Source organism: Gambusia affinis, linkage group LG17, assembly GCF_019740435.1.
Source record: "Gambusia affinis linkage group LG17, SWU_Gaff_1.0, whole genome shotgun sequence".
Taxonomy (NCBI): domain Eukaryota; kingdom Metazoa; phylum Chordata; class Actinopteri; order Cyprinodontiformes; family Poeciliidae; genus Gambusia; species Gambusia affinis.
The window spans coordinates 15,011,649-15,035,770 of record NC_057884.1 but is presented as its reverse complement, the minus strand read 5'-3'; the positions used below and the strand labels follow the sequence as shown (position 1 = coordinate 15,035,770).

At 37.5% G+C, this 24,122-nt stretch overlaps 1 protein-coding gene across 2 annotated transcripts in view; it reads left to right on the top strand.

The window, feature by feature from the left end:
* The first annotated feature begins 1,393 nt into the window (after positions 1–1,393).
* Positions 1,394–24,122, top strand: part of nnt (nicotinamide nucleotide transhydrogenase) — a 29,701-nt gene continuing 6,972 nt past the window's right edge. Inside the window, exons 1-18 of one of the 2 annotated variants that reach the window (XM_044144179.1) lie at positions 1,394–1,534; positions 3,239–3,454; positions 6,367–6,596; positions 6,942–7,159; positions 7,729–7,816; positions 7,935–8,023; positions 8,450–8,637; positions 8,832–8,965; positions 9,084–9,275; positions 10,746–10,899; positions 11,858–12,019; positions 14,361–14,471; positions 17,602–17,747; positions 18,145–18,340; positions 18,924–19,157; positions 20,143–20,303; positions 22,818–22,997; positions 23,251–23,410. In XM_044144179.1, coding sequence (XP_044000114.1) covers positions 3,301–3,454; positions 6,367–6,596; positions 6,942–7,159; positions 7,729–7,816; positions 7,935–8,023; positions 8,450–8,637; positions 8,832–8,965; positions 9,084–9,275; positions 10,746–10,899; positions 11,858–12,019; positions 14,361–14,471; positions 17,602–17,747; positions 18,145–18,340; positions 18,924–19,157; positions 20,143–20,303; positions 22,818–22,997; positions 23,251–23,410 — 2,797 coding nt within the window. In that variant the 5' untranslated portion in view covers positions 1,394–1,534; positions 3,239–3,300. The remainder of the gene's footprint in view (positions 1,535–3,238; positions 3,455–6,366; positions 6,597–6,941; positions 7,160–7,728; positions 7,817–7,934; positions 8,024–8,449; positions 8,638–8,831; positions 8,966–9,083; positions 9,276–10,745; positions 10,900–11,857; positions 12,020–14,360; positions 14,472–17,601; positions 17,748–18,144; positions 18,341–18,923; positions 19,158–20,142; positions 20,304–22,817; positions 22,998–23,250; positions 23,411–24,122) is intronic. The other variant, XM_044144178.1, reaches the window with a different exon arrangement.

Sequence of the window (24,122 nt, the reverse complement as noted above, 5' to 3'; positions counted from 1 at the left end):
AAAATGAAATGTGATGTGGGCTTGGAATATTAAAATCTTCCTAGAAATGACAAAAAAGTTTCCTAAAAGGAAAGAAAATTATTTCAGAACATAGTTAGCACATTGGTCATTATACCACCCACTTAGTTTTTCTTTTATTGGAGCAGAACATTTTGCAACATACTGATAAAAATATCCTATCATTGGGATGTCATCCACATGAAACTCAGAATAAATGTGTTTCCTAAAATCACCTCCTCAAACAGTGAAAAAAAAAAAAAAAAAACCATTTTTATTTACAAAAAGATTTTTAACTTCAGCAACATTAATGAAGCCTTGCATTTAGTTTCAGTTTATGCTTTATACAGTATGGCATTTTGAAAAATGTGTTTTGTCCCATTGTACATTTTAGCAACAAATGATTTGTGGTTCTAAAATGTGTCATATTTGAGATACTGAACCTTACTATTGGAATTTGTTGTCTCAAGTCTCAAAGTGTGTCACTATTGGCAACTATCAGAAAGGAATAGAAAATGGTTAGCCTAATTTGTGATTGTTAATTTGTGATTGTTGATGTTTAATGATTTTTAAAAATTTTGTTTGTCTATAAGTACAAAATTAAACTCAGAGGCTTTGCCTTTTCTTGTGAAGTGCTCTATCTTCATACAATTGATCACACCAGAATGACAATGCAGGGTGTGGATGACTGGCAAGATTGATAGTACCATGATATCTTACGTAGCAGAACAATGATCTGAAAGAAACTCAACAGAAGGCCATCCTCTGAATGCCTCAAAAACCAAACCAAAATATTTCTTAGGGTGGCCTAATCAAAGTCTGGACTCTAAATCTAAACAAGATGCTGTGATGTTCCCTATAAAGGGTAAATTGTGATCAAAGTCTCTCAAGTTGAGCCTGAATGAAAAAAAAAAATCCAACATGGTTTATGCAGCTTCTTTTCCCCTTAATAAATGAAATTATCATTTGTATTAAGCGCAAGGATAATTTTTTTACTTCATTTCATTTGTTTTGACTTCCATCTCTTTATAAACATAATATGAAGTGAAACGATGGCTCGCCCAGAGCACGGAACAAATGTCCTTCATAGTTTGGGCTATAATAAAGCGACACACCGTGGAAGGATATGGACGTGCACCTTCAGTACAATTTATTTTTAAATGACGCTGCAATATTTGACTTGGAGTATTTTGACTAATTGGGGAGTTTCTTTATAATTGCCTATTATCTATGTAGTGCAGTTTTCATTTTACAGTTTACATTTACGTGAACTCTTGCCTCAGATCTGGTTTTCCGCATCATTCAATAAATGTAGTAACATCCATAGTAACTAAATTTTCACTTAAATCATAAGGAACTTAAATACACAAGCTACAACAGGTTTTTTTTGTTGTTGTTTTTTTTTGTGCCCAGTCATTGACCGCGATACCAACACGTCAATGTTTCTCTGCGGCTGCTGATCCACTGACTCCTTCCGGGTCGACGGAAAGTCGGCTGTGCTGCACAGATCCCGGACTGTTTGCAAAGGTCAGTGAAGGTATTCGTCATTAACTTCACTTGTTCCACTTTTCACTTTGCATTTGTTTAGTTTCGGGTACATTTGAATATGCAGTGGTCCTGTTTTGACTCATCGCCTACGACAATAAAAAAATGGGGATTTTTTTTTCTACGCCACTCAGCGCGCCAGCCGGTTAGCTAGCTCATGTTAGCTCCTCTGTTCTGCAGAGAGAGGGGACAAAAAGAAAGCGGTGGAGTCAGCATGGATGTGTCGCACAGAGGAACTCCATTGCTGACTGAAGCACATTAAATTCACACAGGTTATGTGAATAACACTGTTGGAAAACAATGCTGTTGCGGGCAAGTCATTGATTTGAGTTGTTACTTTCCCTGGATTTAGAGGTGAACGGGCAGCTGTTAGCCAGACCTCTCTAACCTGATTTATACTGCTTATTCTGTAAATATTTGCAGAAAAAGTACAAGATGCATGAATGGAAAACATGATTCTACATGCTCTTTTTCAAAATGGTCAAATCTTTATAATTTTACTCCATTACTTACTCAAATTGAGTGGCTCTCTATAATTAAGTAGAATCAAATATGTTTGCTAAGTGATTTTGAAGACTAAGTGACCAGTCTAATTTTAGTACTCTACACGGTATGCTAAAATTGTTCAATTAGGTTCAATAGCATGTAGAAATGCACAAAACAAACAAAAAAATCAAAACATAAAATCTGAGTTCCCTTCAATCTTTAAATGCATCAAAACCACAAACCGCCATCATTTTTTTATCAAGTGCCTGCAGTCATTACTAAGATACATATTGCTTTTGAATAAATATGATTATTTAATTCCTTTTCACATTTTTACAAAATTTGATTTGTTCTTGTCCTTATAATAAAAATTTAGGATCCAGTCAGAATCAGTAAGTCAGACCACAATGGAAGTGAAAAATTGTTAGTGGTGAGAAAAAGCTTGATCTATGCTTTCCTAAAACTATATTAGATCGATAATATATTTGACACATAAATATGAAATTAAAAGTAAAGTTTTTTTAGAGTAAATCACCATAAAGAATTCACAAGATGCAGCATTACAAGTATTACCTGGAAATATAATTGTGTACCTGGTAATGGCAAATTACTGCTTGATAAGTGCTCTGAAGTAAGTAGTTAAAAAAAACAAACTTGTCTTTTTCTGCTGGGACAGGTTGTAATGTCGGTTCATTTTACTTTGATTTTGGTGCCCAAATTGCTTTGTGTGTGTGTGTTTAGCATGTATGCTTAGTTGTCCTCTTTATTGAGGTCAAAGAGTGGCAGAGAGAAGTTTATAGCCTGTTGCTAACCAGTTACGTCTAGATTAAACCTTACTATACCAGACCAGTCCAGTTTAGCCTGTTTGATTATCTTAATGTACAGTAAACATGCTGTCCCACATGCTTGGTATTGGTCAGTGAACTACAACCTAAGTGTATGGTTGATTGGGACATTTTTTGCCGATGCACATCATATAACCCCACTCCTCCCTCTTTAAAGCTAGATGGAACAAACAGACAAAATAGCAATTGTCCCTTCTTTTTCTGCGGGGTTGAACATTTTTCTGTTTAAAATCCCCTGACAGTGTCAGAAAATGTATTGACCTGTCTATTTACTTTCTTGGATCCATTCTTTTCTGACCTCTACTAATTCCCCACCCCCGGCTTTGTTTTTCTGCTGGCGCACATCCATCGTGTCTCCTCCCCAGGACGCCTGTTGTCAGTTCCTTTGAGCTCCTGCTGCAGTGTGAGTGTCAGGTGTGCGTGCACCATGGCGAGCCTCCTGCGCGTCGTGGTGTCCAGCTGCTCAGCCCCAGTGTTCGGGGGCGTCTCATCTGTGAAGGTGCATACCAGCCCTGCCATCAAATCAACATGTGTGCGCTTTTTCCGGACTCATCAAGCGCTCTGGCGGAGCACAGGTCCAGGTAAGACACAAAGTTTAATCCAAAACTAATCAAATAAAGTAAGGTGTCATATTAGAAATGACTACATTTACAATCCTAAGCAACATGCTGGTGAAGTAATTCTTTAGTGAAGACTCTCCTCAAAGTCATGTTGTGTTTGCTGCCACGAAATTCTAACACCAGTATGATTTTTGTACAGTGTGCACTGAAAGCATGCAGTTGTAATGTTGACACTTTCCTGGAGTAAAGCAAATTTTCAGGTATAATCTGCAACCTGAGGAAATACAACTGTTTCAGACAATCTGGTGGTTTGACATAATAAAAACGGTAAAATTCAGGCATCATTAGTCTTACATATATACGAAGGTTTTGTCTCTGCTTAGCAAAGTTTCTCACAAAGTGGATTTTACAATCAGCTAAGTTAGAGTCTAAAACTACAGATATGCCTCCTACTTTCATAAATAGTGTCTGCCTGTATTAATTTCAGTATAAATACACCTGTTTCAGAATACTGAAAGCAATTGTGGCATTTGTGTAAGCCATTTACACCATACCCACAATGAGACACAGTGGTGGCAGCATCATGATGTGGGAATACTTTTCATCAGCAGGGGCAGGCAAGATGGGTGGGGTTAATGAGAAGAAATATGGAGCTACATACAGACCTTAGGCTGAGATATGGCACTCTTTTCTGTTTTTTATTTGTACAATTTGTGAAAACCTTGTATCTATATTCCCCTACTTTACTATTATGCACTCATATGACAAAATGGGGATGTGAGTAGAGTACATTTACAAGGCTCTGTAAATAGAGTTCAGCTACTGCTACACACATGAAGGCAACACCACCTGTAGCTTTGGTGGAAAGTGTCATGAGTTTGTGTTTCAGCTGGATGGCTTTAGCTGAGTTATTTTTACTCCTGATTTTTTTTAAAGTTCAAAGTGGCTCCCATACTTCAGTTTAATTTGTCATCTTTAGCTACAGTAGCATTGTCTGTTAATTGTTTTTCATTGCATGGTTATCTTTAAATAGCAGTGTTTTTTTGTAAATATATAGGCATGAAAAACCAAACTGAGGACAATTCTTTTTAAAGTATTGTCCTCAGGAAGTGCTACCTGTATTTTAAAGGAAGTGCTACCTGTATTTTAAAGGAAGTGCTACCTGTATTTTAAAGGAAGTGCTACCTGTATTTCTTTTGAGCTTCAATATCACTTTGAGGATACTGCCACCATTAATCTGAAGCAGCCAGGAAGTGTGTCCTATGAACCGGTGCTAGCTGGCTGCAGGAGCTTAATGTTCGCTTGTGTTTGCTTCTCCTCCCGGTTTAGAGTTTGACATTCCTGCAGTTCAGACAGGACCAGTAACTGCTGGCAGCGTCTGTCCTGAACACACAGCTACAGACAAGTTTCTGTACAGCAGGCACAGGCTGTGCGTTGATATGACCTAGCTTTGACCTCTAGATGGACTTATCTATACTGGGATTAAAAAAAGAGAACACCCAACATAATTGTAATAACCTTTAGATTTTTAGACATTTAAAATCCCTTTAAGTATCTGGCTATTGAGATGGATTCTCACAGAAGAAAAGGGGAGGAAACAGAAATGTATCACACTCGTGTTTATATGAAGAGAAGGGGAAAAAAAGGTCTGAGGTGGAATTTTCCATTGTTGCTAATGCAGCATGTGACCTGTTTGTTGGTCAAAGACTCAGAAATAACTTTCTTCTAAGATGGCGCTGAACTTACTTTGTTCTGTTGTTTGCCATCTTTTTATTCCAGTTTAAAGCTCATGAATGTATTTTTAACCCAAAAATTATTGGAAGATTTTGATTTAAATTGGTTTCATTAAATCTAATTGGATTATTGGAAAAGGGGTGTTTTTTTTTGTATTTTATTATAAAAAGTCATTGTCAATGTTATTAACACCCTTATAAATAATCAATTGGGAAAAAAACTATTGGAATTATTGCAGTCAAACAACTTTTATAATCACTGGCATGTTTTCACTGGTATTTTGATAATTAGTTTCAGGTCTTCTTGCCATCATTGTAATCTATATTGTAAATCACTACTTTAAACCTAAATTTGCAAGGAGTATGATCATCATTAAGCTTAACTGTGTATCATACAAACAATAATTAATAAAAACTATTTATCAACTAAACAGCTAATAAATAACTATTTATTAATAAACTGTACTGCAAGTACAGTTTATAGTACTTGCAGTATTATTTGTGTTTTTTGTTGTAGAAAAAGAATTCATGAATTGTTATAGACAAATGTGTTGTACCTACATACATTTTAGTTAGATTAAAAAAAAAGAAAAAAAGAAGAAGTCTCCATTTGCATCAATCATTTGCATCTGGCAGGCCACAATTGTACCATTCCTGAATTGTGGTTATAGACAGAACAAAATTATTCCGAGGACTACAAATAACCTGCAGGCCATATTTTGAACACCCTGGATTTATAGAAAACGTACCAAACTTCAGGGTAATGTTTATTCAGTTTAATTACATGCGGTAAAAAGCAACCTCTAAAAAGCAAAAGTGCATGTAATGCACATGGTGAAACATCTGCCATACTCTTAGCTAATAAGTTAAGGGACTGGAAGTAGTTTGTTTTTTTTCTAAATAAATTTGTTTTCTGCAATGTAGCCTTTTCTGACTTCTTCTGGCAGGTTCTCATGTATGTGTTTAAAAAATAAATTATAGTTTGTTTTATTGACTATTTTGTGTCAATTTGTAATTTTGAAAAATGTTCAAAAGCTTTACTTGAATAGAATCAGTGTCTGCAATCATCACATTGATTTTAAAGCTTTTGTTTGTTTCTATTTTACAGGTTTCTATCAGTCAGTCATGAAATGTCATAAAATGTGAATCATTGAACAGTTGGACCTTATTTCAAATTTTTTTTGGTATTTGCCTTTCCAGGAATCCCATACAAGCAACTCACCGTTGGCATTCCCAAAGAAATTTTCCAGAACGAGCGTCGTGTGGCCCTGTCTCCAGCTGGTGTCCAGGCTCTCATCAAGCAGGGCTTCAATGTCGTCGTGGAGTCTGGAGCTGGAGAGCCCTCCAAGTTCCCTGATGAACAGTACGCTCAAGCTGGAGCAACAATTAAAGACGTGAAAGATGTGCTGGCGTCCGACTTGTTGGTGAAGGTAGGCTTTAACTGATGGAGGAGGAAATAAAGATGTGAAGTGACTGAAGAGGGAAAAATTAATTTAATCTGTAGTCGGTATTTTCTTTCCATCCCACAACATATTTTCATAGCTGATAAAACAGCTGAAATTTGTGAGAATTAATTTACATATTTACTTTTAATTTAGACTTATTGTAAGGTTTTGACTTTTCTTCCAAATGTAGGCAGACAGAAATAATAATTAATAATTATTTTAAAAATAATTAAAAAGTAATTCCACTGAGTTAATACCAGTATCTATCTATGTCTAGAATTATAATATTAAATCAGCGCATTTTTCTCAACTGGATTTGTTGGGTTCCAGGTCCGTGCGCCCACATTTAACCCTGCTTTGGGGGCTCATGAGGTGGACTTGATGAAGGAATCATCGACTTTACTCAGTTTCATCTACCCAGCTCAGAACCCTGAACTTATGGACATGCTGTCCAAGAAGAAGGCCACGGTCCTGGCAATGGACCAGGTGCCCAGGGTCACCATCGCCCAAGGTTTTGATGCTCTGAGCTCCATGGCAAACATTGCAGGGTAGGTACACAAGCTTTCATGTTCTGCATTTAGATTTTGATAACCATGGTTAAAATACAAACATCTTGGTCAACAAGCAAAAAAACTAGAAATATCGAAGATGAAATCTTCTTTATTGTCCCAAAGTGAGGAAATTCAGGAGTACCATCAGCACATTGCAAAGAAATAAAACTAGAAAAAGATAAGACAAAGAAATTGAATTGTAAGAGCAATTTATAGAGTTGGACAAAGTAATACTGGACAGTCGTTAAACATACTAAGAGCAAAAAAAAAAGGCCACGTGTAACTGAATAGGACTACTTAAAAAATTATACGTGTATATTTGTGCTTTGAAAGTAGTGATGGACTACTTACTTGAAATTAAAGGCTGTGCAAATAAAACCAGGGATGTTAAAACCTGTTATTAATAGTTTATTTCCATAGTCAAACAGTACTTATATAATGCTGTCATATTTATATACAAGTTACATACATTTTTAAATATTACTTTATCAACTCCTACAGTGTTTTTCAGTAAATTGTCTATGTTCTGCTTAAACTTCAACATTTTCTCTTATTTTTGTTCTCAGATACAAAGCCGTTGTCTTGGCAGCCAACAATTTTGGACGTTTCTTCACAGGACAAATCACAGCAGCTGGTAAAGTGCCACCTGCAAAGGTGAGAGCAGAGTGATTGTGGATCGATCTGGTGCTCTCTATCCATCTATTGAGTTGAAATCGTCTTGCAGTTATGCTGCAGCATTGCTTTAGTCACTCCCAGCCTTTTCTGTGAACAGGTGCTGATTATTGGAGGAGGTGTGGCAGGTTTGGCAGCTGCTGGCACTGCCAGGGCCATGGGAGCCATCGTCCGAGGATTTGATACCAGGTTGGTTTGCACGGTTGTTGTTTTGAATCATTCACCTGGAAATTACATTAGAACAGAAACAAAGGTTTGTACAGCAAGCTGAGCAGTATTTGAATAAAAGGACGTATTGTTTTTGAGGAATTTGTTTATTGTTTGTTAGCGATGAAGGCTTTTATAAAAGATTTACATAAAATGTAGGTTTGTTGGTATATTTGGAAATATTCTTTTTACAGTTTTATTTCCCTCTCATTATTAGCCACATTTCTGATAATGTATAAAGTATTTTGTTTGACCGGTAGTTCAAAATACAGAGTTGGCCATGTATTGTTCATGAATACATTTTCTTTCTTTTTTTTTTACAATTTTTATTACATTCAGTGTTTGTTTCATAATCAGATTTCCAACAAATGTATTCCCTTTTTTCACGTCATTTCCTGTCTTTTCCAGAGCTGCAGCGTTAGAGCAGTTTAAATCTCTCGGCGCAGAGCCCCTGGAGGTGGACATACAGGAGTCGGGAGAAGGCCAGGGAGGTTACGCCAAGGAAATGTCGAAAGAATTCATAGAGGCAGAGATGAAGCTGTTCGCCAAGCAGTGTCGGGAAGTGGACATTGTCATCAGCACGGCTCTGATCCCAGGTACGCTGCAAGTTGTTTTTCCTCCAACTATTGGGAATTTCTCACAAAATCAGACTGACGTTGGAGAAATAGTTGATATAGTTAACGTGATGCAAAGATTTACATCAGCTTTAGATGCCTTACATTTAACATTTTACATTTTTAATGCCATTGTCTTTTGGGTGTTTCTTTTTCTTAAAATTCTAACACTGCAGGTAGGAGGGCACCAATTCTCATCACTAAACCAATGGTAGAGAGCATGAAGGATGGTTCAGTGGTGGTGGATATGGCCGCTGAGGCCGGAGGAAACATTGAGACCACAGTTCCAGGAGAACTGTCCATACACAAGGTCAGTGCAGAGCAGCAGCATTACTAGAAAAACTGCAAGAAAGTGGAAAGATCTTGAAAAAATAACATATGTAATATGTATTACTTTTTCTACATTTTTCAATTTGTGATTGTCTTAGGGAGTGACTCACATTGGCTACACAGATCTGCCCAGCCGCTTGCCAACACAGTCCAGCACTCTGTACTCCAACAACATCACTAAGCTGTTACGGGCAATCAGCCCTGACAAGGAGAACTTTTACCTTGATGTCAAGGATGTATTTGATTACGGGACCATGGATCACGTTGTGCGAGGATCAATCGTCATGCAGGTATGAGGGCTCGACTAAACATTTGTCTTTTTGTGATGCACTCTCTGTTATTCATGTAATGGTGCACATATGTTGCGGTTTGGTGTGTATTTTGGTTTGTTACAGTTGCGGTGCAACAGAAAAAGAAACAAGTGCTAAGTTTATTTGTTCTGAATTTGAACAGAAAATAACTCAGAACAAAAGAAATCAAACTTGTTAGTGAGGAAACTCTAATGCACCAGTACAGTGCATGTAGAACAAAACAATTTTTTTTTCTATTAAAAGTGATTTAATAATAAAAAATATATGGGTGGCTGATATGGTCAAAACGTTTTATCCTATTTTTGACTATATTTTCAATTTATGTATTTTTCATACAACATTAATTAGAATTTATGTGGTCTGCAGGTAACATTTCTTATTACAATTATAAATCTTTCACAATGAAGAATGAATGATAAGATAAACACATGTCTCTACCTAATGTAGGGAATATGTCAAACAAAATGTTTGATCACATTTAAAGACGAAAGTATTCTTTTATAATATAATATGAAAAATTTAAAATATTTGAAACTTGTGTTTGAAATATAATATGGAAAAAAATATTTTCTAAATTGACAATAAAAGGAATACTCATCATTTACGTGGTGTGAAAGATCAGGATTTACCCAACAGCAGGCTTGTAATGGGCAAAAAAATCCTTTCAATTTTGTTATTTTTAAAACTAAAATCAGTATATGACATTTGTTTGTTTATCAAGGAAATGTCAGTTGTTTTTTATTGTGAAAAGCTCCATTATGCACATAATAAATGGAAGAATATTTTAAACTTGTCAGTTAACAGTTGAGTTTCTTCCAGTTGATATTTTGTTTGACTGCTAAGACAAAAGATAAAAGTACATCAGGTTTCCAAAGATAAGCGGCATTTCTGTTGACCTCGACTAAACAGCATGCTCCAAACAGACGCATGTTTTCTCCATGTTTGATAATATTATATAACTCCTAATTCTTGTTGCTATTTATTGTGACTCAAGATATTTGGGCTTATTGTAAAATCTGATACAGGAAATGCTGTTTTAATCTTTCAGATTGAGTAAACATACTGTTACTGTAAAATTTTTTTATAGAACTTGATTTAGAAAGTATTGCAGTCTGAAAGAATGAGGCATAACTCTCTGCCAGTGAGTTTATTTTACATAGTAGATACCTTAGTCAATTAAAAGAATGACGGTTCCATCAGTAGTCACTAGGTGTCACTCAAAGACAACATTATATTTTTCACTGTGTTCTCAAGGTGTTTCAGCCACAGATGAAAGTCATGTCCTTAATAAGCCTTCATTTAATTATAAGAAAAATGAAAACACATGTTGAATTTTTAATATATTAATAATTAAGTCAATAAAATAATAGAATGGCTTTGAATGGTGTAAATTCTCGTCTTCTATTTATTACCTATTCCATGCTACTTCTTTTTTGTCTTCGTTTCTAGAACGGACAGAACTTGTTCCCCGCTCCTCAGCCCAACAACATTCCCATCGCTGCTCCTCCTAAACCCAAGACTGTCCAGGAGCTGAAGGCTGAGAAGGCCTCACAGGTCTCCCCCTTCAAGGCTACACTCACCACAGCCAGCTTGTACACTGGAGGTTTGTAGTTCTGGGCGAGTCTGATTGTCCCACTATAATTTGATTCTTCATTAGAGAAAATTGTCCATATTTCCCTTTCATCACTGTTAATGGTTAGCAGCGGCTCCTGAGGGAGGCGGAGGCGTGCTGAAAGGTGAAGGATGGGTTAACAAGCCGCTTTTTAAGTCACTGCTGGAATGTGTGCAGGAGACGAGAAGTGACGGGCACATTTCGGAGGCTTTAACGCGTGCACACACACACACACACACACACACACACCTTTTGGTCTCAGGAAGTGTGCATTGTAAAATCAAGTTTATGCTGGTTGTTTGAAGTAGAGCTTTAGTGAGGCGTTCTCATAGTCCTGCACAGTGGTTGGTGTAAGTTCACCACGTGTTGCTCTGTGCTTCTACTCATTGTCTAGATCTTGGAGTTGTTTCCTGCTAAAAGCCACACAGCTTCTGATGTTGGCTGTTGCTACAACCTACTTACACTTAAATGGCTGTTAGTCAGCAAAGAAATGCAGATCTCACAAAGGTTGCTATAACTTTACTTTTTAAAGTATTAGAACAATAATTTGTCATAGTAATCATGATGAACCAGATGAATTGTTCTTGCCCCTTTTCATTTTTATTGAAATGTGGGTTGTGAACGCTGACATTAGCATTGGGGACGTCTACAGTAGCTGTAACATGTTTTGTATTGAGGTTGTATTTTAGGATTTTGCTGGACAGGCCAACTCCAACAATAGTTGTTTCTACCTTCCCATCAGATCGTTTTTTTAAGCAAAGCTGAACCCCCAGCGGCTTTTTCATCCATTTTTGTTGATGCCGCTGGTGCATCAGACTTACTGGCATATCAGAAATACAATACAAAAATTTGCATGTTAAGCAAACATGCAAATTTTGTTGTGTTAAATGATTGTTTTGTGTTAAAATTTAATTTAAATCTAGATTTCTCTTCTCTCTTTCTGTAACAGGTATCGGCACCCTGCTTGGTCTGGGGTTGTCGGCTCCAAATGCCGCCTTCACCCAGATTGTCACCACCTTTGGTCTTGCTGGCATCGTGGGATACCACACGGTTTGGGGAGTCACTCCTGCACTGCACTCTCCGCTCATGTCTGTCACCAACGCCATCTCAGGTTGGTGACCATATCAAACCTTTCACACGAGTTTCTGACATGTAACATTGACCCATTCATCTGTTGACTCTTGGATAAACCGGACTGGAAAAGTAGCAGCTAGCAACTTAAAAAAACCCAAAAAACTACAGGAAATATGGAACAAAAGGTTCCATAAACCTTTTTAGATTTTTTTTGCTGTGAGTTTTAAATTCTAATACTAAAGAGCAGCATCCATGGTAGAATTACAGACTAAAGAAGAAAACTTGAGTTTTATGTGTGTTGCACATAAAGTTTCTTTTGTGTTTTTGTCAACAAGAGGTTGAAGAGGTTCTCAGGGCTTTGATCACGATGAAGCAGGAAGCAGCACACTGTTGGTGATCTTTCAGGTTCAGGGAGATCTTCCCTCTTGAACACAGTTGGACATTAGAGCTCAGTTGTTGAGCAAACCAGTTTATCAAGCAAAGGGCAGTTTACACTCATTTAAAACTTTACTATAGATCCCCAATGACCTCTTAAGCTATTGGCGTTTTTCTTTGCCTGTTTTTGCTGCTTTTTAAAAATGTATGATTTAATTGCAAAAAGCCCCACAAATCTTCTTGAACATTACTTGAACAAGGGGAACGGGTCTGAAGTTTATTTTAAAGATTCTTTGACCTGTTCCTGCCACCTAGTTCTTCTTTTGTCCTTCGCTGTCCTGTGTCCAGATCTTCTGTGGTTGTGTAAATGTTTTACTCCTGTCACTGAATGGATCATGGACACAGTCAGATCTTGTTGTTTTTGTGCCAGACATTGTTAAAACACACACACTCATGCACACACACACACATACTCTAAGACACAATTATTAGCAGACATTAGAGAACCTTGGTGGAGTTTAGAGTTTTAGTGATGGACAGTTATAGTCTTCAGGGAACATTTATAGTATTACTCCCACTGGTGACTGGCTGGTGGGTCAGCCTCGGTTCTTTAGATACTGGTTTCAGATCCAGTCGAAAACTAAAGCTCATCTGTCATATCTGTTGACTGGGGAGAGAAACTTTAATCTACTTGTGAGCACTGACTCTGTTCTCTTTGTTTCAGGAGACCTCATTGTTGTCTCAGAGTTGTGATATCAAAGTTGATCAAATATACACCTGCATTTGTGTCATAGTTGGCATCAAGGTTTGTCTAAGTGATATGACTGATATGTTCATTGTTGGGGTCAGACAACGCCGTTGGGTTCCACATTAGGTGCGTAACTGGATATGAGATGATTTTTGATTATCTGCATCTTTGATCTGCCATGAATTAGCTTGTCCTTTTACTGTCTGGCTGTTTATTAATCTTTTTTTTTTTTACAGAAAATGTAGTTCTAATGTAACAATAAAATTACAAAACACTGTTGCAATGTATTCCGTCCTTATGGAATTTTTAGAAAAAGTTTTTGTTTGTTCAACCATGATTTTTTCATGTAATAATTTATTGTCTGTTCAACTGTCCATCATCCAACCAGCTGTCTATCTCTCCAACCATTTGTCCACCCATTTTATCATCCATTCATCTATCCATCTGTTTGTCCTTAATCAGTCTTTTGTTCAGGGAATTTTTGTATTTGTACTTAAAAGATGGGGAAGGTATGGTCATTTAACATGAGAAATGTGCAGAAACCTTATATTCAGATGTTTGTAGAACTTGTTATTCTATCAGATTGTCTTCTAGCTGTTTCTTCTACATGTTTCTTGCTGTGTTCATCTCTTTGATTATAGTACAGATTTTAAATGAGCTTGTAATTACATAATAGAAGTTGAGAAATGATGTTTGGCAACATTTGAAACTTTGTATAAGGCCTGATATACAAACATGATTGTAAAGCTAGCGTTTGGCAGAGAAATAAGGCCAAACCTCCACTTTTTCTTTTCTTCTGTTGAGAAGCTAATCTAGAATTGCAGACTTCAACCACAAACATGCATGCACACAAATGCACACACCTGTTAGTCAAGCTAAAATGCACAGAAATGTGTGTGAAGGCAAGCTCTTAGTATCGTGTATTGCATTTTACTGCCTGTAAATCATTACAGGGATGATGTTATCAAGGTTTCCTGAGTCTTTTTGGTTAAAACACACACACTCTCTCTCTTTGTGCTTTTTATCGTTTTATCTTCCCCTCTCTTTCTTTTTCCAGTCCGGCAGGCAAACTGTTTTCGGAGCAATGTGTCTGTAGAGGTTCTGATAAACAAATCTAATAAGTGTTGATTCAACGTTTAGAGTTCCTCCCTTTTATTCGCCAGCTTCGCCAAGTTTTTTTTTTGCCGTGTCCTTTATTATGAAAATGTAATTTCATAAACACTGACACATATATGTATGTATATGTGGTCTGCAGGTCTGACAGCTGTGGGTGGTCTGTCCCTGATGGGAGGGAGCTACTTGCCATCTACTACTGCAGAGACATTGGCTGTGCTTGCTGCCTTCATCTCTTCAGTCAACATTGCTGGTGAGTCACCCAAATGCAGATACCTCCCAGCAACCCAGGCCAGTTACAGCAACGCCAAGACAAAAATATATCAACTTACGCTGGTGATCGAGTTGGTTTGTGTCGATTGCACCAAAACATAATTTCAGTTGTCCCTTTTTAGCCAGTGGCTAAGGCTTGGACCACACACATCCAGTCATTTGTCTCCCCTGAATAATTCCCTTTACGATGATAAATAATTCCTGAAATCGTTAGTATACTCATCACTCTAATAATCCTGGGAAACTGTTCTTCCACACTTTAATTTCTGTATGCTAACAGGAGGCCTCCAGGCCAAACCTACGCAAGTAAATGAACAGCTGACAGGCATCATGTAATTGATTATAACATAGTTTATACAGCACAAGGTATGTATTACATACTTGTTATTTTTTTATGTTTTCTTTGGGGACAGTTCCACATTTTTAAGCAGTTTGCCAAATTTCCCCAAAAACAAATGAGAGCAGAAAAAAACACACTGCCAACCGAGATGGGAAAACAACTCATGAAATCTCATTCTCACAAAACAAAACCTGAAATCTAATGCCTAATTTGCTCACTGATAAAATGTATTTCATTTTAAAAAATGTATGTTATTGAACATCAGTGTTTTTTATTAACTATATCCAGTTTTTGTGCTGATGTTTTCCATCAGAATTTCTTAAAAAAGGGAAAACAGAGTGTGGAGAAATATTAGCATTTCTGGACTTCTAACATTTTGTTTATGTTTCTAACTAAAACATTTTAGTTTTTTTTGTTTTTTTTTTTACAGTTAAATAACGATGTCAGTAAAGCTACACAATACATAGCGACTGTATCTTCATTGCAGTATCAGTGCACAACATTCAAATCACATAGGACTGGTTGGAGTCCAATAATTTTATTTAACCTTTATTTAAGTAGGTGAATTATTAAGAACAAATTCTTCTTTACACAAATGACCTGGCAATACCAATAATTGTTGACTAATATATGCCAGGTGTAATGAACTTGTAGTTTTCATGCTAATATTTAGCCAGTTGGCCAGAGTCTCACAGCACCCGATGCTTTTATCACAACTGGTATTATCAACGCATTATTAACCAATAATACTACCTTCGCAAGACTTTTCAGTATTGCAAACTGAAAGCTATTCAAATTCAGTTTTAAGTTTAGACTATTATCATCTTTGGGTTTTCATACAGTAGGAAAACACAGCACCTTCTCAAGTGAAGGATGGATATTTATATAAACTATTTTGGTCTTTTATGATCTTTGGACTATGCAGATATAGCATAACCACTTTACTTTTCCATTTAAAAAGTATTTACACTAAATAGTATAACTTTGCATATGTAAACAGGGTCCAAATATAATCTGTGTCCCCAGCTGAGGGATGTTATTGTTACTTTTGTAAAAATATTCGTGTCCACACAGATTCTGAAACTACCGCAAAATACAAAAAGACCCACACCGCTCTAGTATGTAGTGATAATATCTAAATTAACTGCATCAAAATTCTAAGAGCACAGATCTGCAACCTGAGGCTCCAGAACCACATGTGGCTCTTTGGTCTTCTGCTGTTCTTATAAAACCAAATAAGAAATGTTTTTAATTATAAAGGCAATGCAGAAGGTTGGTGTTAGCAGTTCTTTACGGTTCAATGAAATATTTGCATAAAAAGAATGGCACCAATGGTACCTGGCTTGTTTTTATAAACTTCAAACTGGGTGTTTATATTTTTAAAAGGGGTATTATTCTTTATCAATTGAGGAAAATAGCTCACTTAGTTCGTCTCATTCAACAAAACATTTTAAAAAAAAGTTTGATTGCTTATTTTCTAAAATCAGACATGGAAATAGTTTTGTTAAATAGGTTTTTTTTGCTCAGTGATAAAATTTTATTCATTTAAAACATTTATTAAATTTAAAGGGCAAAAATTTCCCTACAAATTGAAAAGATTGCTGACCCCCTGGCCAAGACCAGGTGTAATTGGGGAAAGCAGTATGTATAACAAAGAGAGGTTAAATGAATGTTAAGGTCTGGTTTTATGCTGTCTGTAAATATAGAATTTGAATATAAAATATTTCAATGAACAAGTATTTATGTATTGAGGCAGTGGATGTTTAGTATTTGGGGTTTTTTCTGTAATCTGCTCCATTTGCTACTCTCAGAAGAGGAAGATTTACTACTTTCAGTACTGCAGGAAAATAGAGAAAATATGCTTTTACCCTCATTTTCAGTGGGAGACTGCATGTGTTTTTAAGTTTGTAATGATAATTGAAGGGGGAACACTTAAGCTACACCCAGGCACAAAATATGCATACAAATAATTTGCAAGTTAAAGTAAATAAAGTTAATAGATCTGGAAGCCTAACCCTCACCTTGTTTCATACCTAAGCCTATTGCACCCTTGACCTTAAACCTTAAATCTTTAAAAGCTCTTTAGAAAAAACTGGTTAGGTTTTCAGATTTCTTTTCCTTTTGGAGCCTTTATTTTATTTCCATCAGTGGAGTCATTCTTGGTTCAAATAAACCCCAAAGGAAATGTTAAAAGAATATTATTGGATTCTGGCCGTCTATTGCTTAAATACAATAAAACTCCTCCATATTAATATATTTACTTAAACTTGTCTGCAGTAATAGTACTCTATATATTATTCTGTGTTTTTAAGCTGGATATTTTTGCTCCGAACAACGAGTACCTGATAGAAACATAAGTTAACTTCAGGTTCATCTTTTATGTGTGTGTGCATGTGGCTACAATCATACCAGACAGTAATGTGATCTGTTTGTAAAACACTGGGACACTGCTCCCTGGTTTAAACTTCTGATGTCTCTGTTGAAATAATTATAGTGACATAAAGTAGACTCATTAAATTCCTGAAATTTGTTATTGAACTTGGCAACAAGTGGAAGCTGTTGGCTTTGTGACACCTATTAACCTCTTTCAGGTGCTCTGACTGGCAGCCTGCATACTTTTTCCCCTGACCCATGTTTTTCCACTTGTTGCTTATTTTGCTCTTTGAAATAGATTTTAAACCTTATTTCTTTGCAAATTTGTCTGCTAAGTACATTATATACATAATGTATTTTATTTTATTTTATGTTGTTTTTTTTTGTCCCATCCCAGGTGGCTTTCTGGTGACCCAGAGGATGCTGGATATGTTCAAACGTCCCACTGATCCTCCTGAGTACAACTACCTCTACCTGCTTCCAGCCAGCGTTTTTGTTGGAGGCTACGCCGCTGCTCTGCAAGCTGGATACAACCTAGAACAGGTGAAAAATTATGATGATTTCGTAACCATATGTTCATAGAGGATTTGTGGACGTTTTGTCTGAGGGTGTATTCACACTCGAGACTGTTCTGTGGACCAGAGTTTGTTTGCCCTGTTTGGTCTGGACATAAGTGCACTCATGCTGTCTAATAGGAGCGACGATTGTCGCAGGTATGGCTTTGTTTACAAGTGATAGTCCACTTGCAAAATGTGAACGCAAACCGCACCAAAGGGGGAAAAAAAAAATAAAGTTCACTTCTGGACCGAACAAGAGGAACAGCTGACTTTCCTGGTCTGAAAACCCCCTGAGAACTTGTGGAAAACAGAACTCTGAATGTACCTTTGTTGATCCAGATGTTGTACAACTAGAATTATGAGATCCTTCTTTTCCTCCACAGATGATGTACTTGGGCTCTGGCCTGTGCTGTGTCGGTGCCCTGGCAGGTCTTTCCAACCAGACCACCGCTCGCCTGGGTAACACTCTGGGAATGATAGGAGTCGCAGGAGGGCTGGCTGCCACTCTGGGTGCCCTCAAACCGAGTCCCGAGCTCCTGGCTCAGATGAGCGCAGCCATGGCTGTGGGTGGAACAGCTGGTGAGCGTGTTTGAATTCACTTGAACAGAATAACCTGAGAGACTTGAAGGCAATGCCTAATACTTTAAGAATGGTGCTGTGGCAGATGGACGTGGAGCTTTCTGTTGTTTACCAAGCTTTGGAAGATTAAGAAGCAGGTGTGCTCAGGGTTTGTGATGTTTACATCAAACACAGCATGACTAACTCTCCAGATGCCTGAGGTCTATCTGAACAACCAGCATCAGGTATTACTCACTAACTCTCCGCTCTGGGACAGTTGGATCATTTAAATGCTAATTGTTCCAGTAACAAAGCTGAAATCCAGACTAAACTATCCACACAAGTAATAATGCTCTTTACCAGATATAGCCGTGTTGAAAGGCTTCCTGCAGGACATGTGTGCGCACAAACACACTCACTGTAGGCCGACAGAAACATTTCCCAAGGTGGGCCTCGTCAGCAGCACCTGGCTCTTCCACAGGGCTCACTTCCCGGCAGTACTCTGAGTGTGCGTGCTTGTGATTCTCATGGTATTTATCACAGGACCTTAAGGGGCATTCTGCGTTTTTTTTTTTTAATTCATCTTTTATGTTTCTGTCTCCAGGTTTGACCATTGCCAAGAAGATTGAGATCAGTGACTTGCCTCAGCTGGTGGCTGCGTTCCACAGCTTGGTCGGGCTGGCTGCGGTGCTCACCTGCGTGGCCGAATATATGATTGAGTACCCTCACTTTGCCACGGACCCCGCCGCCAACTTGACCAAGATAGTCGCCTACCTTGGCACTTATATCGGCGGAATCACTTTCAGCGGCTCTTTGGTGGCGTACGGCAAACTGCAAGGTGAGACGAGCTGAGAAGACTGTCCGAGAACGGAGGCATCTGAAGCCTACAGCTGCTAAGATCAGTTTATGGAGGAGTACAGGAAGTGGTGTGCATCATCCATCCATTTGTCTGTCCATGCATGCGTCCGACTGAATCTATCCATTCTACTGTTTTTTCTTCTGTTTTTGCCATTTATCAATCCATTTGTTCATTGCTAAATCCAGCCATCTGTCAATCTCACAGTCTGTCATTGTTCATTCTATTCATCCACCCTTTTGTAACATCTATCTGTCTCCTGTCGTCGTCCATTGATTTTTGTATCCATCCATTTATCATCTGTCCATCTATTGGTAGGAAACTTTAATATTTATGTTTAAAACAATCTGTAAATCACAGCTGAGAACTCTACACACTGGAATCTACAAAAGGATGGAAATTTAAAATGATCAGTGTATAGAAACTTGGCCTGATATTCTTCCTTCATCAGTGCATGGTTCCTTGTAAATATATAAATTAGTGCTTACAACCTCAATGGATCTAAGAGCTCATTGAGGTCAACTTGCTTGAGAAATAAGCAATAAATAAAACGTGTGAAAATGGTGGAGAACTCTTGGACTTCCATCACCATCAAGTTAAGTATAGAGATTAGTACTAATTGGCTATCATTATCGTGAGTAAAATAGTTGTATAATTTACCGTAAATGGCCGTGAAGTGACCTAATTAATAGGCATGTTTTAGTTTTAGAGCATTATTAGTTTTAGTAAAGCTTCAGGTTATTGTCCATGACAGATTTTTAGACAAAAATTGGTTGAATTTTACTATTTCATTGTCATTCCACATCATCACAATAAATACACTCTGCAGATAGGAAGTAGGATAGGCCTAAATTATGTAGAGTAAACAGAGTGTGTGCCTACTTCTGCATTATGTGTTTAAAATGATGAAACGCATCTATTTTTCTGCTTTATACACACCTGCCTTCTCTCTTCTGTTTTTCTGCAGGCATCCTGAACAGCGCTCCTCTGATGCTCCCCGCCCGCCACGCTCTCAATGCCACGCTCATGGCTGCTAGCGTCGGTGGGATGGTTCCCTACATGCTGGATCCAAGTTACACCACAGGCATGACCTGTTTGGGATCGGTTTCTGTCCTGTCTGCCGTCATGGTATGCTGCATGTGTGTGTTTCAGTTGTCTCTCTCAGTGTGGGGCTTTTTTTAAAAGTAGAAAAACCTGGACATCACACATTGAAATGTTCTCACATGTTGACTGACAGGCTAAACTTGTAAGAATGCTATTAAAAACCTCAATAAACTCCAGGAAGGAGAACTAGCTTTTAAGAGTCAGAAAAAATGGTATGATGGAGAGGGGCAATAAGGAGAAATGTAACAAGAGTGGGAATTGTTAATAAATGTCAAGTTACAGAAAACAGGAGCTGTCTGGGAAGTTTGAGTGGAGAAGAAATCTGGCAGTCAAAATCAGACAGGTTCGATACATTCCTTCTGATAAACTAATAAGGTCTCAGCACTTAAAGGTTCGAAAGGTTTTGATCTCATCTGGTCAACAGACAATAAGCTCCTCAGGACGTCTGGAACAATAAAAGGCAAATTCATCTGCTTTTTTGAACTATTCATTGCCTATGTATTAAAGAAATTTTACATTTTGTAAACGTTTTTCCAGTAAAAAGCTTTTAATGAATAATATTTTTAACCAAAAGTATAAAAAAAAATAAAACAGCCTTAGGTTATGCATTAAAGCTTCTGGTATCTTTTACTCAAGTTTTATATTTTAATATAGATTATACTCTTGCACATCTGAAGAGATTGGACATAAGATTAGACATAAATTCACGGTTGTGATTCACAAAAAATAGGGAAAAAAACTAAAACAGCCTTTTGTATCGGTTATTGCTTAAACCACCAGCTGGAGTTTCAGTGTCATTGCATCCAACAATTGGTTTGCTGATTATTGTCTCAGCTTTCTTAACTTGTGGACCTAATCAGTATTTCAAGAACAAGTACAGTTATGAATCATCCACTGTAAGTGTGTGTGTTGTCTTTTGCAGAGGTTTTTAAAAATAAATCTTGCAGGTGGTCAGAAGGAACCATTTATGAAGTCTGAGCTGAAATAAATGAAACAGTCAGTCTTGGATGTCGTTGCTTCTTTGGTAACTACAGTTGGCCTCTCCTAAACAACAACTGAGGAACAAAGAGCATCTGTACCTAATTGTGAAAAATGTTAGTTGTCCAGGTGCAGTTTTTATTTTTTAAGCATATAAATCAAAAAATAAATCACTAAACCAACTGGTTTAATTATTGTTTGTAATCTGTGACTTTCAAAGTTCTAGCGATACAAGGTAATAGATAACTAGCCATCTTTTTATGTACGTGTTCAGTTATTTTCATCAAGTGTAAGGTTTTGTAAAAATAGACAAAAAAGTGAGACAATCATAAACAGGTTAAGTGATTTATTTATTTTTTGTGGCTCAGAAGTCGTTTCACTGCTGCTAAAAGTGTTTTACTCAGTTTCAACTTAATTTCTTAATAAAGTTCTACTTTACTGAACTTGTTTTTTCAAGGGTAGTTAGAAAACAAACCAGTAGAATTTATATCCAGAACTATACAATTAGCAATCCAGCACGACTGAATAGAAAGATTAAACTTAAATTAAATCTTTGTTAAAGTTTATACCTACATTTTACAAGAGGGATGTCCCAATATGATTTTCCAATGGAGTCCAAGTTTGATACTACATTAAATCTAACAAAATCACATCAATGTAGATGGTTGAAACTATATATTTACAGTGGAGTAAAAAGTCGACACTATATTCCATTTACATATTGTGATTATTTCCCAAATAACATGCTCACCAATTATGTTCAGGCTTGATAGTCTTCTTTACAGAAACTTTATACTAACATTTAACCCTTCCATTCTCTGGGCCCTCACCTTTGCTTTCCAAATGAACAGAGAGAACAAAACTGAATGCACTTGTTGACTCTAGCAGTGGCCCACAAGCTCCATGTTTGTTGTCCCCAAGCTGTGATTCTTTCATGTCTATTACATATCCAATGTAATGGAGCTCCTCATGCCAACACTTGGCAGGATCTAACAGTCTCACTAGGACATTAATGCACAAGCGGCATTAATATCCATTAATTTTACTCTGTTTTCAAAGGGTTTTGCTTATTGATACCTCTTAGATATTAGGAGCTTAGATTGGAAGAGCATGGTGTGTTCTTTGCTGCAAAAGAAAGAGTTAAAATTAATCATTCAAAAACAAAGTAGACAGGTTAATTTTTATTTATTTACCCTTCAACTAGCACAAGACCCGCTTCCTTTGTTTTCCTTCCTTGTTTGTCTCCTTCCTTCTTCCTTTTTTCTTTTTTGTACCTCTAACTTATTTCCTCTCATCCTTTACTTTCTGTTTGCCCCCCTTTGTTTTGCCCCTTTTCTTCTTCTGCTTTCTTCTTTGCGCCTTTCCCTTTTTCTTTACTCGCTCCTCTTCTCTTTTTGTTTGTTCTTCCCCTTCCACTCTTTGAGTCTGAAAGAATAAATGTTCTAATTAAATAATTTTATTAAAAATGTATAGGAATGTTGATATATAGGCATATTGTCGCCAACATTATTGTCTTTTGCCCGTTTAATGAAGCATCCTCATTTTCCTCCTGTCCTTCAGGGTGTAACTCTGACTGCGGCCATCGGAGGAGCGGACATGCCAGTGGTCATCACTGTCCTCAACAGTTACTCAGGCTGGGCGCTGTGTGCTGAGGGCTTCCTGTTGAACAACAACCTCCTCACCATTGTCGGTGCTCTCATCGGCTCCTCTGGAGCCATTCTTTCTTACATTATGTGTGTGGTAAGTAATGTACAGTTTAAAAAATGTCCTAGCTCTTAAGATTCAGCAAAAATGAGCTACATTGAGGTGTTTTGCTTGGCTGGACAAACTGTTAAATGTTGTTCCTTTCCTGTCCTGCAGGAGGGACTCTTTACCATTTTAAATGTGAAAACATCTTTTGACTCCTTTTGATTTGCGTCTGTTCTGTACCTTCTTATTATAGTAAAAGGGGTTTTATTTGGGAGAAAAATGTAAATATTTCCTGCCTTCTTAGGCCATGAATCGTTCACTTGCTAATGTGATCCTTGGAGGTTATGGCACATCCTCCACCGGGACAGGAAAGCCCATGGAGATCACAGGGACACACACAGAGGTTAACGTGGAACAGACTGTCGACATGATTAAAGAGGCCCAGAACATAATCATCACTCCAGGTAAAACACACAGAGGACTGGTTCATGAGTGGAAAAATATGGCGCTTTGACTTTTCTCGTCACTTTTCTTTCCCGGCACGAGCAAAGTGCGTTCTGTTTGTTTAACCTCGTCTCAACCTATGTTGCATCACAGTTTTCTGGGATAATTGACATGTCCCGGCAGAGCGTACGCAGAGACAAAAACACCCTCGCCCGGTTTTCTGTGTGGTCGGCAGTAAAAAAGACATTCTACAGTGGGGCGTATGTATGCAAGGTCAGAGGGAAATTAGATGAGATGAAGCTTTACAGGGTTTTGTTGACAACTATCATCCAAACTGGCCTATAGTTCATTTTTCAGGGCTGATGCGTGGGGTCGAAACACAACTATAGTTCCAGCTGCACATTTCTCTGTTTCACGTTTCTCATATTTAAGGTGACGCAGAATGTGTCACAGCTTCCCATAGTTTCAGCCTGCTGCGTGAATTATTGGGTGGCCCCGGACAACATTTGGATCCTTTCCTTAAGACTGTTGTGATGCTTTCGGGGTTGCCATGACCATGTGGGTACATGTAAACACAGACTTAAAAGCACCTATTCTGCAAATTGGCCATTCCAGTCACAGAGCACAATACCAATTTTGCAAAAAAAACTTCTGAGGAAATCACAGCAATTTGCAAGAATTGCCAAATTACAGCACTCCCGTGGCCCAGTGAAAGAGAATCGAGGCATCAAA